This window comes from Anarrhichthys ocellatus, unplaced genomic scaffold (genome assembly GCF_004355925.1).
Source record: "Anarrhichthys ocellatus isolate YVR2014 unplaced genomic scaffold, GSC_Weel_1.0 scaffold15, whole genome shotgun sequence".
Classification (NCBI taxonomy): domain Eukaryota; kingdom Metazoa; phylum Chordata; class Actinopteri; order Perciformes; family Anarhichadidae; genus Anarrhichthys; species Anarrhichthys ocellatus.
The window spans coordinates 8,179,428-8,196,359 of record NW_022280045.1 but is presented as its reverse complement, the minus strand read 5'-3'; the positions used below and the strand labels follow the sequence as shown (position 1 = coordinate 8,196,359).

Sequence of the window (16,932 nt, the reverse complement as noted above, 5' to 3'; positions counted from 1 at the left end):
AGAGAGAGAGAGAGAGAGAGAGAGAGAGAGAGAGAGAGAGAAGGAGATAAAGTTGATACATTCAAGTGCATTCCAATAAAGTCTGACACTTGAAGTTCAAAGGAATAACTTTGGAAACAAGATATCACGTCAATTATTCACACAGGATGAGCATACTTGATAAAGATAAACTCCATGACTATTTCAATCACTAGTTGCCATGACTAGTATCTGGCTGTGCTATTTAGTTAAGAAGTTGTTCTCAAATATGACCAATCAAGGGCAAAATGAACAGACTTCATAAAGGCCTTAGGGGGACTTCTGCTATGTAACCTGATCTTAAGGTCCTGACTTTAAGAGGGTCCCTGAATCAAATCCAATTTTAAAAACTTAATTTTATCAGCTTCTGTGGTGCTTATTTCTAAATTAATTATTTTAATCAGATCACCACACTGCAAATCTGCCGTCAGGTAGCATTCCAGCATAAAAAAGACACAGAAGAGTGAGATTATAGTAATTCCCCAGAACCCAAGGTGACGTCTTAAGTTTGCTATTTATTTTTTGTATTTAATTGACTATAAAATAGAACTGAGAAAAGCGGGAAAATACTTACAATAGAGTAGCTGAAACCAGAGAATATAAGGCATTTCGCTTTAAAAAAAATGATAGTCAATTAACAGAATTGCTCAATTAATCAACTACTTGTTTCGACACCAGCACCAGCTCTTTTCGCCTCATGGTCCCACAAAAGGCACATTCAGCTGAAGAGAGTCCATTGCATGTTCACTTTCCCAAATTCACGATTACCTGTGCGCTCATCTCAGACACCCTTTTTTCCGACGGTGACATGAACGCAGCACGAGGGGGAATTCTCAATCGACTCGTACGTTAACTTCCTTGCGCACGCTAACTACCCACCATGCAGCGCGGCTACATACAACATAGCCATCTTGTCAAGAGTGACTGAGAGAGGGAGGCAACTGTGGGCGCTGTTTAGATTCTCATTTGTTTTAAAAGCTGGAATTTAAGAGCGTTTTCCTCTCTCGATCGACCGTTTGCTTCAAAGTAAGTGTCGCCACCGAATGACTTTAAGTCGGTGAGGTGAGGGGATACAGAAGGACTCCTCTCGGCGAGATGTCTCACATACTTGTTCCGACGTAGGGGGAGTGTGCAGCAGCCAGTTGGCTTCACTCGCTAGCTAGCTCAGAGAGTGGAGGGATGCGGGCCCTCCTCAGCCTAAAGTAGGTCCTGCAGCTGGGCAACACACTGCGACAACGGCCGTTTGACAACCGCACAACCGGGACATCCGTAGGCCGATCTGGGACCGACAGAAAGCTCTGGATCTATCGCCCTACAGGCGGCTGGTATCGGTGTCTGAAGCCGCATTGCTGGACAGGGCGACACGACGTGTTGCGTTATGGGCTCATGAAACGCAACAGGAGACCGAGAGAGGAAGAGGGATGGCGTAGATTCCTATTGATTACAGTTATCGTTCGCCAGGCTGAGTAAAATAGACGCAAGTTTGCTGTTTAATATGATATAAGCCCATAGAAGTGGCATCCGGCTCTTCCCTTTCTGACGGAGGATAAACATAGCCATACTGGACTTTGAAATCAGGCTGTCAATATGTCGAAAATGCCGGCCAAGAAGAAGAGCTGTTTTCAGATCACTAGTGTGACTCAGGCCCAGGTGGCGGCTATCGGTGCCGCCGACGACACGGAGAGTCTGGAGGACCCGGACGAGTCCCGGGCTGAAGACGTGTCGTCAGAGATCTACGACATGTCGCGGGCCGAGTACGAGCCCGCGTGTGGCAGAAGTTCATCCGAAGAAGCCCTGAATAATGTCGGGGAGCCAGAGGCGATCAGTGTTATGGCGCCGTCGCACATACCTCAAGCCGGGCAGTTGTCCGCGCTATCGGGCAATCTCACAGGGGAGTTCCGGAAGGTGGGAGTGTCGGGCTCAACTCCAGGTGGACAGCAGCCGCCGCCGGGGATCGGCGCTCGGCCCGGGGCAATGCAGCAACAGCCTGCTCCAGCAGCCGGCGCTGGGCCAGCCGGTGTGTCGGTAAACGCATCCCAACCTGCAGCTCCACCAGTCACCTCCACGGTTAGCTGCACCTCGCGCTTCAGGGTCATTAAACTCGATCATGGTACCGGAGAACCCTTTCGAAGAGGCAGATGGACTTGTACGGAGTTTTATGAGAAGGACTCCGATAGCTCTGCTGTGACCAGGACTGTAGACGGCATTAGGCACGCCAGTGCGACGACACTGGACCCGGCTGCAGACAGAGACAGTGGGCTTGGGCATACTGGAGGCTCTGTGGTGACACACTCGGGTCAGGGCTTGGGCTCTGTGGCGGATGCTTCTCTCTCTTCACCCCGCATGCATTCGGTGGAGACGCCACCTCAGCAACAGCAGCAGCAGCCACAAATCCACCATCAAAACTATGGTGCCTGGCCACAGGGCGTTAGTGGGTCCGCCACACAGAGTGCTTTCTCCAGCAGCAAGCCAGTGGGAGGTATCCAGCCTTCTGCTCCCCAGAGCGCCTTGCCCGTCGGACAAAACGGCCTGCCTCAATCGGTTGTCCACATACAGAAGTCCCCCATCATGCCTCCTTCAGCCCAGCCTGTTGCTTACCCTCTGCAGCAGCAGCAACAGCAGCCTCCTATGGGCCACCACCTGACCAGCCAGTCTTCTGGACTGCCTGTGGGACAAGGACACCCTTCGCTCTTGCCTCCGGCCTCTGGAGGCCCTTCTGTGCCAAGTCAGGTTGGAGATGTTGCAGGAGGTGGATCTGTACCTACTGGACAGCCGGCTCCAGGCCTCTTGCAGACTGGAGGAATGGGGGCTGTCGGAGGCTCCGTGCTGGTTGGTGGATCCACAATGCAGCAGCACGCTGCGAGTCAGTATACAACCGCTGGACAGCCTCAGCCCCACGGCCTCCACCCCACATCCTCCGGTGTACAAAACGTGCCTGCCATCGCAGTGAGCTCCGGTGTGCCCACCGCTGTGCCCGCTGCTGTGCCCAGTGCCTCCAGTGCAGCCTTGCCAAATGTGACAACTTCCAGTTTGCCTCCAGGTCAGATACCCCACAGCAAGACTCTAATGGCTTTGGGGATGCAGGGCCTCCCGGTGACTGGATTTGGACATATGGAGGGTGGTGGAGGGAAGTCGGAGGGTCTCGTCAACGCACATTCTCCTTTCGTCTCTGGGAAGGAACCGATGAAGGCCTTCATGCCTGAGAGCCTGCAGCTCGCCACTCCGACTGTCAACAGCCTGTTTGGAATCCACATACCTGGCGACGGGGATGTGGACAGGTAACAGTCTCTCGATCTTAATATAAAGTGTATGAAAAGTATCCTCCCTGTTGAGAATCATCACCATGCCTGTGCAACGTTATCCGTAACGCACACAAGTTGAACAATCAACATTCAGATACTGTGTGAGTCTTAACTGGGCCTATTTCAGGGCACTTGTTAAAGCAGGCATGTGTAGTGATCACAAGTAGGTAGTTGGTCATCAACAGGTTTTCCCCCTTTTGTTTCAGGGAGGTGTGGAGGGAGAGGAGTGTGTAGTAGGAAGAGAAAAGTGGCACAGGAAGGAAACTTAATGTTCTTTCTCATTAGGGCCTAAAGAAGTAAGTGGAGTGTAGCATACTCGAGGTGAACATCCACGGCTTCCACTGCACACGCAACAACTTGTTAAACGTTCACACGACTCCTGTAGTATTGGGATTTGCTGTGAACTTGTGTTTTGTTTGTGGAAGCCTTGTGTTGCAGATTTGATATCTCCAACCTCCTTTTCCTCCCTCTTCAGCTATCGCCCTCCAGGACGGTGGCCTTGGCTGCAGACAGCCAAGTTGTGTTGCTAGTTTGCCAGCGTGCAGAGAGAGTTAGCTGAGCTTTCTATTAGCCTCAAGCTACTTCTGGCCACTTGCTAAATGCAGTTTCTTAGTTTTCTAAGCGGAGTTATGTACATTTAATCTTTATATCCTCTGAAAGTGTATGTCACACAGAATATTCATACACATATTACACATCGGGGTTAAGATTGAAATGTAGTGTTATTCCTTAGGGATAATTAAGTTATGTCAAGATAATATGCGGCAAAATATGACTACAATTGTAGTCACAACATGTGGCAATCTTATTATGGGTCATGGCATTTACTTCCTTTCCTTAAGTAATCTCTCTCGCTCTCTCTCTTAATTCCTGATTTTTAGCGCTTAGTTTCACTTTTAGTCGATGGCACACATGAGCGGAAATGATACAGCGCCTTAAATCTCTGTCGTTTCCTTTTACAGTGTTAAAGGTATACCCGAGTGAAGACCAGACTAGATATCCAGATTGCAGAACACTGGCACAAATTGTTTATTCTTCACATGGATGGACAATTATTAAGAAAGTGTTTGATGAATGTAAACTTCCCTAAAGTGCAGAGAATACTCAGTCTCTGAATCATTATCGTCACAGGCTTCAGTGTGTTTTTGGAGTACCTATGTGTTGCTGGTGAGAGGACCCAGCTCCCAGGCTGATAAGAGCGGGAGCTTCTTACGACAGCTAAGCCCTATCAGACAGTGAGCAGTAGTCTTTCCACTGTGGCCCTATTCCACAGATAAGACACATGACAGTGGGGTGTGTCAACAAACTGTGCTTGTTGGCTCTTTTCTTTTGCAATACAATGTGAGCTTTAAGCACTGTGTGCTCTGTTTAGGGCCTTTTTCAACGTGGTTAAATCCACATGCACACTCCCCAATTCAAGAGCTGTGAAGCAGTCATTCAGAGTTTGTTTTGCAGCGTCAGCGCTGCAATCGGTGCTTTGTACCTACCACCCCGCCGATTGCCTGACAGACGCGGCGTGAACTGCAGATGAAGTGCTGAATGACGTTCATTTGCACCAGCAACTGTGGTATGTTCAAAGAGGTGGAGGAGGTGTGCCTCACTTCACCAGGCATTTTAACTATGCTTGCTACATCCCCTCCAGCTTTTTTTTGTTTCTTGCCTAATTTCCACATGTCCCGTGCACTTTTTTTTAAAAAATTGAGTCTCTTACTGCCCTACCACCCACACAACAAAACACTTCTATCTTCTCCTCAAATGGACTACTTCAGTAGCTAATGTCTATAATCTGCACAACACAGAAAGCTATTGTACACACACTCAGTTTTGACCGCATGTTGTAGACTTTCTGCGGCTTGCACAACCTGGAAAACCTCTTGGCCATTTGTAATGCTCAAATGATTGTTCCCATCTTCCTCCACCCTGTTGGTTTTTTTTTTTTTACTGTAATTAATTAAAGCAAAACAGTGGAGATATAGACTACAGATTGTTGTTCTCATACTTAGAATATGATTGTCAGCTTAATGTTTTCCAGATGGCTTCAACAACTGAAAGCACTGTCATAATGTCTTTATTGCGCTCACAGAGGAGTTTCTTTTGTTTCGTGGGGTAAATGCATTTCTTCTGTAGCCCGTGCATTATGGAACGCATGCTGGGGAGGCACGGTTTATTGTCCTTGCGTAATGGTAGCTTATGTAAAATTGGATTTAGGAGGGAGGGGAGGGACATAATGGAGCAGTTACTGTGAACATGAATTGAGAGACTGTGTGGGTGGATGAGGGGTGTGTCTGTGAAAGGGGATGGGTTGACTTAGTGTGTGCGTGTGCGTGCGCACACACACACACAAGTATCCATGTCGAGGAGGAATTGAGGCAATACTTTTGAAGAAATTCACCATGGACATTAACAGCGTCCTCATTTTTCGAGTGTGTGTGTGAGACACAGAGACAACATGTGCCACTTGGTCTTTGCCTCCCCTGTGTGACCTCTGGTTTACGGCTGTATCCTGTTTTCAGTCGGAGTCCCTCACACTGCCCTCCACCTTCTATTCATTTCATATTCCTTAGCTCGCTCCCCACTTCCGCACTGGGGCTCTCCGGTCATATTATGTGACATTTTGTGGGCTCACAGAGGTAGAAGTACGCACATCTTTGGCCAACGGTCATCCTTAGTTCTGAACCTGGCTGCCATCGTTCATGCTGTAATGCTGCATGGTATCCGTAAAGGAGCGATACCTGTAACTGTGCACTCTAAGGTGTTTACATTCAACAGCACCCCTCCCCTCCGGAGTGTCTTTAGCAATAGTGTAATAATGAATCTTCTGATACGGCCATGAACGGACTGTTTGTTTTATATTTCTGTTTACACAAGTCAAGTCGTTCATCCTTGTGGCCTTCTCTCAGCCGTAGAGCTATTTTCAAAAATAAAGGTGCATTACTTTGGTTGTAGTCTGTAGGCTTTGCTTCAGCCATCACCTCCACCCCCACCCCAGGTATAGGGGCCCTCCATTGTTCTGACGAGCAGAAGAACGTCACTCAGTCCAAGGTTTCGGTGGCCTGTTAGCTGAGGATGTGCTGTACTGTGCTGCAGATAAGCTCAGCTGAGAATATGCTCGTTATCTTGTTTTTGGAAAGTGGTACTTCAGTAACTTGAGGGTTTACAGAGATTCACCTTTCAGCTGTTTTGTACTTCTGGTTTTTCACCAACAAGAAATGAATAATTGGTCATTGAGTCACTTTATCAGATTCCATGCTGGAGCCCCCAACACCGGAAACTACACTTTGATGGTTAAAATAGGCGGAGTTCCCTTTAAATACATTGTGGCAATGAAACAATTAGAAATTAAGCTTTAGGTTTCAGTTTAGCACCTCCCACTTCCTGTGGCTGCTTAACTTCTGTTCGATTTTCAGTGAAAACAAAAATCCTGGTAAATAAATATAAATCCTTCGATGGTGAAACAATGGTTGCTTGTTGCCTGCCTGCATTCAGCACACGATAAAGCAGCTTATGTTTGACTGGTTTCCACGCTGATAGTTATTATAAGTGCCGTGGGAGAAGGGACTTTTTGGGGGGGAACTGCAGCCGAGAATCAAAAAGTTGAACTAGGTACCTGCGGTCGTCTCGGGGCATGATGTTTATGGGTGTCCTGTCACTAACCTGTGCTAGTGGGATGTTAGCACCCCAGCTCCCAATATCCTCTGGTGGCCATGCTGTAATCACACAATGGCTCCAAGTGCTCCCTGTGCTCCGCCTCCCTCGTCTACAACCCAAAAACCTGCTGAAAAAAACTCCCATAGGGCAGCTGGAATCTAAATAGTTTTGGCCTACTTTTCCTCGGTGGCGGATGGATTGACGGTGCTGAGAACCCGAAGCCTGGTGAGCACTGGCGGTGAGAGATTTCAACACGACTCTCTCACCTCCCTCTTTGCTCCCCCTTGACTATCGGTTACTCTAGCTGTATGTCTACTGCTACCCCCACTTTTTCAGCCCGCTTTCCTGTGCTCCAACACCATTACGCCACGCTCAAGCAATCATTTGTTGAATAGAGCTTCATCGGAGGGTTTGCACTGGAAACACAGGAGATAGCATAAGCGGTCCCTAATCGACCAATCGCAGCTCTTGGCTGACACATTACGCCTCCGCAACACCTTGACGCAGAAGCAAAAACTCCATAACACTTTTGTTTTCTGTGTACTTTCCACTCACACTCTTTTGCCCCCCCCCCCTCCTCCTCCTCCTCACTTAAGGCTTCTGTTGGTTTTCTCATGCTCAATGAGTTGGCAAGGTTATTAAGAGGTTCAGCGCCGTGAAACTTAACCTTTGATGCGCCCACTGGCTCGCAGTGCAGCCCACATTGAAGGGAGAAACCATGTGACGTGCTCCAGCTAGATGTGTGACATCAACCAGCAAGAATGCACTCAAAAGGTTATTTTAGTCTGCTGCCAGATCATACATTTGCTTTCGGGCAGAGCATGTGCAGCCATCGTTTTTTGGTTTGCTTTGAGACAGAGGTTTAAGAGGACTTTTGCACATGCAGCATGTGTACATGTGTGATAGGTCACTCCCTTTTTCTGTCTTTCTGTCCTCCTCTCACACACACCATACTCTGGGTTTATGGGGGAGACGGCATTTTCACCACTGCTCAACACAGTTGGTTTACAAAGAGGGGCTTTCATAAATGGATATTGACATGTTAGAGTTCCGAGTTACAAAGAGAGCCATTGAGAGTCGAGTGTTTGCTTATTGAAAACAAGGAACGATGACTCCTCCGGTTCTTAACCTCGTTTCATGAAGAGGTTGCTGGACACCAAGTCGTCTGACCTGTGCTGGCTTGCACAGTCCTCTGCGTTGTAGCTCTGAAAAAAGAAGACTTGTATATCTGCGGAGGTGTGCGTGAGAGGTTTCTCTCGGGCCGTTTGCCCGCAAAGTAAAATTAAACGGAGGCATAGGGGGAGTTTTGTGAGCGTTTAGTCGTGAGGTAATGTGACCAAGGGAGTCCATGCCAGAGATTTCTAGGAAAAGAGACTTGGCGGCATGTAACATTCACACACATGCTGTAAAAGAACTCATTCTGTGTGCGTGTAACTCTGGCTGCGCTGGCTTGCTCCTCTGTGTGCGTATGTGCTCATGTCAGTGTGCGTTTACATTCGGGTGAATGTGGGAGAGAAGCAGTTAGTTTTGAAAGGCACAAGCCTGGAGTAGATTAAATGTGTGTGTGGGTGGGTGATTGTGTGTAGGGGTCAGAGGGGGGATTTCCTTTCCCTTCCCGGAATATACATCCCATAGCATAAAACAAAGTGTACTCGTAACTAATGACCGGTAAATTCTCAACACAGTTAACAACGGAGAAGGATTTACATTTTTCAGCTGAAAACCAGAGGTAATGGCTGATTATTTTTTTTAAACAGTTCGTTGAGTTTACATTAGCGTGAGTGATTGCCAGCCTGCTGTAGGGAAATGGCCTAAGGGAGGCCCTTAAAGTTAAAGAAGCTGTCCCACCTTTGAATACACATTCCTGCATTCAGGTCAGGACTCTCTCTCCTCAGCCCCTTTGCGTTACTCTGTTCTAATGTCACATATGTGTTTGTGAAAGAGCTTTTTCTCCAGCCTTTCTTGGGGGGGGGGGGGGTACATAAGGAAACATTTCTCGGACTTTAGTCTGCTTTCACTGTTTCAACTCCCTATCTCTGTCTTTTCTCTCTTTGCCTGAATGTGGTTGAAACAGGAACCCCTCCAAGGCTTTCTACCAGGCCTTCCAGTCTGGCAGCAGATTAAGGAACTCAAAGGCCCACATTGATAGGTACAGTACTATACTGGATTGGACTGGACTGGACTGGACAGGCCTGCAATAGTGCAACAACATGTGTGCGGTGTTCAGTAGAAGTGAGCTTTGCTTTCTCCATGTGCATGGATTGAGTTTGGAAACAGAGCCTGGAAGCAAGAGCAGGATTGGCCAATAGACTTCCCGAACAACATCCCCGTCTCTCTGTGATTTCTCTCCCAAAGACTGCCTCTGGTGCTTTCTTTGACTGTAACAGGATTGTCTGTGCCACTTAAACATTCTGGTTTGTTCACTGCCTGGGTGTTCCACGAGTTTGGCCACCGGCTCTATTGTCTTATGTACCAGCTAGTTGCTGACATTGTGGGGTGCGGAGACAAACCAGGCGGTTAAACAGAGTCAGAATCCTTTTATTGGCCAAGTGTTTGTGTGTGTGTGTGCGCACATGCAAGGAATTTGACTCAAATATAGTAAAACATTACGGCTGCAACTGATTGTTTTTTTTTATCATCCATTAATCTTTTTTCTCAAATAATACGATACAAGCTTATTGCACCCATGTGTGTATATGTTGGCCAATATGTGACAAAAAAATTGTAATACAGAAATTACATTAGGCTGAGTATTAAGACTTGTTTTGTGTTTATTAATTCTATTGGCCGATGTTATTAGATATTATAAACACTCAAATCATTGTTGGCCACAAAAATTCAGTATCATTGTGGGTATAATACATAAACAGCACCAGAGACTGTTTTTTTTTTTTTTTTTTTTAATTCAGCTCTGAACACAATTATCTAATCAAAGTTATTTGGAAGTACCCCAAAAAAATACCCCAAATATCCTTCCTGCAATGTAAAACTCGAGGCTCTTAATCTACAGATGAAATGATCAAAGCTGAAGCAGGAAGTAGAGCTGCCGTCTAGATATTTCTGAACAGGCACTCGGTAAAGTTATCACTCGCATGAATTTTCACTTCCCAGTTAATCTGGAAAAAGCTGCTTGTTTACAATCCGTCTGATCAGCTGACTGATCATGTTGCTTGCTGAATGATTAACAGTCTTGACGAGCCAAGATCTCAGCTCTCACACTGTTAGAAATTAATCATTTTAACATCCTCAACTTGTTGCTTTTAAGTGGAGTGAGGCTGAAGAGTGTGTGCATGCTAACTGTAACACAGGACCTCAATAACAGCCTGGTTTGTAGTGCAACACTCTCCGCTGTTTCTGTCAAATGACCGTTAATCATAGTTATGTTTTAAGTTAATCATTGACTTGGATAGATGCATGACACTGTAACATGTGGACGGGGACACACACACACACACACAACAATGTCACAGTGAGAGATAGCATGATGCCTTCTACAAAAATGAAAAGGGAAGCACATGAAACCATATCTGAGTGACAGGAAATGAAACTGTTTTTAGAGAAATACAGAGCTGACACACCATCACCAGCCACCGAGGAACTACCACACACACACACACCATCCATTTGCTGCCTCAGCTGCCTTTATTTAACTTTCTAGGTGGTAAAAACAGGGAAATCATGATTGTGATGGCAATGTCAAAAATAAGATGCTGTGTGTAGTGTTATTACTTAAAGACTTATTGTCTGTTTTACTTTTGCTTCCTCCATTTGCCCAATATGAGCCCCAAGCTTTCCTTCTTTTTATTTTGAGTGCTGCTGTTGTGGATTCGCTGTTCTGCCAATGGCTGCTTCTGTCTCCATGAGAGCAAAGATAACCCGGTCTTTGTTTCACACTGTGTTTGCTAGATCTTGTCAATGGCCTTTGGTATTGACCCTAATTCAGTCTATTTGATTGTGCTGCCGGAGCATTATTTGTTTGGGTTGTTGGTCCATCCGTCCACACAATTCTTCTTCTCGGGAACACCTGAAGGGAATATCCTCAAATTAGGCACAAACGACCTCGACTCGAGGATGACCCGATTTATATTTTGTTGGTTCAAGGTCACCGTGACCTCACAAAGCGCGTTCTTGGCCGTAACTCAAGAATTCATATGCTGCTAACTCTGACAATGTCACCCGAATGTCTGATAAGGTAACATGATGAAGTGATGCTACTTGACTGGTTGGCAGAGTCGAACAACTGTGAGGCTGTAACTCTATCTCTGCTTTATTTAGCACCATGTCCGAGGCAACCGGATGAAGTCATAGAGGAGATTGTGAAAGCAAAAAAATACATGTGACATTTTGGCAGAAGAAGACACTGACCTTAAATTTCCCTACAGATCTTTTTTTTTTTTTTTTTTAACCCAGTCCCTGTATGGAAAAGATGGAGTCAGACCACATGGTCAGCTGTAATAAAGAACCTCTTCTGCAGAGTAGAGAACATGACATACAAACACACATTTATACTTGTGTTTGTTTACAGGGACATATTTTTAAATGCATGCTAGAGATGAGGCTTTTAAGCCTCACCAACTGCACAGTAGAACTATGCAAGATGCCCTGCAGAGGACTGTGTTCCCCCATATGGGCATCGGGCTTCCTTGTGGCTCACTTGGCACACGGCAGAGGACCTTTTTTCTAGTAGCACGTCATCCTGTTCTGTCCTTTTTGTTTTTCTTCCTCATCAATCTTAGAAAACCGTAAAGCACATACAACTTTTTAATTGTTCATTCGGCAACAATTTTGAACTGTTCTGATATTTAGGAGTCCAGCAAAAACTTTCAGTTTTCTCCAACACTGTAGTTTTAAAGCTGAGGACATTCCCATCATCCTCAGCTGTACGCTGTGTTTAGAGTTAATTGGCAAATGTTGGCATGCTAACATGCTAAGCTAAGATGGTTAACATGGTAAACATTGTGGCTGTTAAACGTCACACTGTTAGCATGCTGGTGTTAGCCTAGCATGGCTGTAGACTCTGCCTTGTTTAAAATATTGCTCGACTCCAAATGTTACCAAATTTCAGTTAGAACAGCTATTGTAGTTTAAAAAAAAAAAAAAGGTTTTGGATCTATAGAATTATGTAATTAGTTTTGCCTACATGAACAACAACCATTCTAGTTGACTATCATAGTTAAAAAACATACAAACACATTTCAGCCTTTTGTGTCCTTTATTTTTGGATTTACTTTGCTTATTATATTTTCCATCATACCGGGTTCCCCACCACCACCTCTTTGAATCGTATCATGTGCGTCGTCTGACAGTCGCTCTTGATATCTTGGGTGCAAAAGTGTGAACTTTAAAATGAACGCCTCCATTAGACGGCCTGTCCCCACCTACAGCTGACTCTGTAAGTAGACGAGTTCTGTTATTCTTCAACAGTTTTGATGCTCGCTGGGTTGATGCTCTCGCTCTTCCTCATTTCTTCTTCGCTGGCTGCGTGATCTAATGTGTCAGAAATGGGGGAAGTTGTCGGACAAAATGAAAGTAAATTTATTCAAATCTGACAGGAGTGTAAAAAAAGACTGTATACTTTTGGTGTTGATTTCACTGTCAGCTGGCCCCGCACAGTTGCATTACAAAGCCACAGCTTGGATAGAAAAAAATACGCTCTAGATTAATAAAGACTACAACTTGTGCACCTGTTGTCCTTGGGAACACGATCAGGCCCCGCCTCTTCAGCTCTGAACTTGTCTCGTCATGTCTCGGGTCGAGTAAAACTTGACTCTGCTTTGTTGTTGCTGAAGGAAACTTGCTGCTCTTGAATGAGCCAGCATGTCTGCCAGAGGCGAGGAGCGACAACTGTTCAGTGTTCACATTATCTGCTGCTCCGCCTGCCCGGGCTCCAAATGAGTGTAAACTATTCTTCCACTAATGGATTTTTTTTATTGACGTTCCTATTTTACAGCTAACATTGTTAAGGGGTGGGGGGGGGGGGGTACTGAACTCTACCCGGAGCCTATAAATGTCAGTCACGTTAATGGAGACGGTGAAGCTCACAGAGGCGTTGGTTGCATAATCAGTGGCAGCGTAAGATCAAACACTCATTAGTGTTGTTTCATTTCAGCCTAGCCCTCAGGAGTTACAGACTGCTTCTTTGTAACGCTGGAAACACAGAGGAGGCGGCTTTACCATGCACCGAAACAGGTTTTGTTCAAGTAGGGCACTGGAACAAGTTCTTGGCTTTGACATGAGCTATAGAAGCTTAAACAGGATTGTGTGTGTCAGGATTTGGTGCTTTAACCAGGCACTCTCACTCATGTTGTGGTTTCCAAAAATCTTCCCCCGGTGCCAGTTGTTGGAGGAAGTTCTACTTTGAGCACCAGATGGTGTCCTAATATGGTTTTGACTCTTGTCATTCCTGCTCGCTTTAATGTAACTAGCCAATCGGGACGTATCGAACTCATCCTTACCCGCTTTGAATCCAGGAAGCAGAACTACTTCACTGTCCAAATCCACCTCACACGTTGAGAAGTATTATTGCGTATGTTGATGTTTTCCAGTCTCCATAGTTACGAACCCATCACTGGCCCGTCGCATGTCCCACTGACGGTACACTCGGGTGTTTTGAGTTTTCCTGGTTTGATCTCATCCGGCTCAATGTTGCCTCCACTGAAGCCAGCTGGAGAAATGCTTCATACCCGCTGCTTTAATGGCAGTGAGCTCATTCAGTCATTGGGAGCAGCAACAAAGACTAAAGAGCTGAAATGATTAGTTGACTGGCAGAAAATGATGTGCCACAATCTCGGTAATTTGTCGTTTGTCATAGTAAACGTAATGTCTTTGGGTTTTAGTGTTTCTGTTGGACTGTATAAGCTATTTAAATGCATCAAATTCCATTCTGGGAGATTGTTATGCTCATTTTTCCCACATTTCTGATATAGACCAGACAATAAGTTAATTAATAATCGTCACAATAATCTATTCTATATCAAATTTCCCTCCCCAGAAGTAATTATTTCCACAAAATCTCAACCTTTTGTTAGTTTGTCCCGATACTCCAGGGAGCGTCTGCCCTTCTGTTCCTCTTCTGTCTGCAGAAACGGCCGCACTCATTCTTAATTATTGCATTCCGTCTCCTCTCTGTTCTGGTTTACGTCGTCTTCAGCGTTTGTCAAATCATGTGACTCAGACAGTCGTCGCTGAATATGGATCACTGGTGCGACACAAACTGCTGCGTTGTAATTCCTGATAAGCTGTTCTTCATTCACTCACAGTATGCACACGACAGACCGCGACAATAATTCAATTTACTTTATTACAACTAATAATTATTGTGCATTCTCTTGATATTTCTTAGCACAAGTGAGTAAAAGTAAACATTTACTGAGTTAAGTTTAAATTATGTAGCAACTGCTGGGAAAAAAAATCCGTCTCCTCACTTTTTTTATTAAGATGGCAACAGCCAAAGTGCATCTTAATGTTCCTTCTATTTGTTGTGAACTTGCAGCAGCTTACAAACTGAACTCCCGTCTCTTATTTCTTGGGCTTAGTTAGGAAAATAAAGGAAGAGGTTCGACATGTGAATTGACCTTAAAGAGGGCTAAGATGGGGCCATAAGTGAATAGTAACTGCTGTGTTGTACTGCTACAGAGTGATTTTGTTAATGGTAACGTGTGTTGTCTGAAGCCACTGATGAAGCAACATGGGTGTAGTCCAGAGACTCTATTCAGGGTCTGTACTTTACAGAATGAGAGAGGCCTGTGGATGACTATAGGAGGGCCTCATCTAAATTACACACACATTTTCTTTTAACATTTGATTATGTAGCCAGTGGGGGGTGTCACATAATGTGGTCTGAGGGAGGTAAAGGGACACTAACGAGTGAGTACTGACTGCTGAAATGTGCTTGTTTGTAATTTATTTCTTAAAGTGATGGGTGTGTTTCTCGGCCAAGTGACACCATGTGTATCTTATTTAACGGATGTCTGCTTTGTTCCTTGTATGATGTACTTGCATGTTGCTCATGTTTAGACATTGTCATATGTGACGGGGATCAAAGGGAGCGGTGCACTGTCACCCGAAGAGGCTGTGAGTGACAGTGTTTCCTAGCAGCAGAGGTATAGGGAACATTCCTTCCCTAACACAGCCGTCTGATAGCAATCTAGCGAGAGCTTCCTCTGGCCTCACACACACACACGCACGCACACACACACACACACACACACACAATGGATGGTGTGGAGGAACAGAACATTGTGTCCTGAGGGGGAGTCTAGAGTCAACCTGGTGTCTACTTGCAGGCATCTTCCTGGCGTGTGGTGGTATTTATGGTGATGTCACGCTTTGCTGCAGACGTAAACCTTCTTTTAGGATTCTTTATTAGAGTCCGACCGATCCAGGATTCTTTGAGGCCAATAAATCAATAGGCCGATCTATAGTGGAGCTAAAATATCAAAATACCGCAGTGATGCATTTCTATCAAATGTTTTTATTTAGATTAGGTAACTTATTGAAGAGCTTAGATATATTCACCGAGTCATGATGGAGTTAGAAAAGACAAGCTTTTCGGTTCCCTCTGGTGGAGAAACTGTTTAATGGTGACACGGTTACCTAAAACGTTCCACATCTTCGACATTTCTGCACTTCAGTTTCTTGTCGCGAAGCCGGATATGAGCTGTTATGAATTAATATTGGCTGAACATTGTTTTTCCTCAAGAATTTTGTTCAATTAAGAACTTGACTGTTAATTGAACCATTTCTGAATGGATTCGTTAACGTTGGCGGTAGCCTTGGATGGAAGTGGAACCTTTAGCTGCAGCAGGGGGGTCAGCCTGCTACAGGCAGTCCTGGTTCTGGTCCTCCAGCAGCGTGGTGTCGGTGTTTGCTCTCAGCGTGGGACCGGCAGAGCAGCGAGGCCAAACTCTGGAGTTTCTGGTGAACCTGCGTCATTTAATCTGAATTGACCAGGAATCCGACCCTATGACACAGAGGACGAGCAGAAAAACTATAGAAATATCAAGTCATCTCTCTGCTGGTCTCGTTTACTTATGGAGGTGGTATAAAGGCGTCAGTACTACATTGAGGCTGTTTCATAACCACAGTAACTCGATTAAATGTATTAATGGTTGTCACTAGTAGGCCTCCATACACACTCCAGCAGTCAGGAGGGCACAGTGCCTGTTATGTGACTGAAGTGGGTGGAGAGGAGACTCCCTGACCCCTCCACCCATCGGTTCAGGTTTCACTTTTCTAAATGTGGTCAAAGCTGCCCCACTAAACCGCCCTCCGGTGCCGCTCCGGTTGGCCTATTTCTACCCCTGCCGCTACCGATGTAGCTCCCGCAGCAGCCAGCGCCATGCCGTGCACGTTTTCTTACAAACCACCGTGCTGCCCCGGGGACCCGAGCCGGCACGCGACCCGCGAGCCGCTGCTCTCCTGTCGGACACGCTGCAGGTAACACCGGCCCGCTGCCTCGCGCACTACAGCTAACTTATGATCGATTTGAATGAGTCTCCCCCCCCCCTCCCCCACACACAAAAAAATGGGGTCATCATAGCTATACAGTCATAGGGGGTGCGAGAATGTGGGCGCTAATTAGCACACCTTCACTGAATATGTCTGTTCCACACAATGACGCAAGATTTGCGCGAGCTCGGATTTGTTGTGTTGCCTGCAGCCAAGCTTTTTTTTTTTATTTTATTTTTCTCTCCTGTAAACTCAGTGACCTGATCTAGATAGGAGTTCTAATGTATGTTATGTTGATGAGAGGTGACGGGTTTCCTGTAGGGGAGCTGATAGCGAGTTGGCTTAATTAAGCACCAGTGTCATTCATTTTGTGACAAGAAATCTCTCTCTCTCTCTCTCTCTCTCTCTCTCTCTCTCTCTCTCTCTCTCTCTCTCTCTCTCTCTCTCTCTCTCTCTCTCTCTCTCTCTCTCTCTCTCTCTCTCTCTCTCTCTCTCTCTCTCTCTCTCTCTCTCT

The 16,932-nt window shown here is 45.7% G+C and overlaps 1 protein-coding gene across 1 annotated transcript in view; it reads left to right on the top strand.

Annotated features, from left to right (window-relative positions):
* The first annotated feature begins 928 nt into the window (after window positions 1-928).
* Window positions 929-16,932, top strand: part of LOC116387653 (TSC22 domain family protein 2-like) — an 18,618-nt gene continuing 2,614 nt past the window's right edge. The window contains exon 1 of the mRNA XM_031854936.1: window positions 929-3,296. Within this exon, the coding sequence (XP_031710796.1) occupies window positions 1,606-3,296 (1,691 nt within the window). The 5' untranslated portion in view covers window positions 929-1,605. The remainder of the gene's footprint in view (window positions 3,297-16,932) is intronic.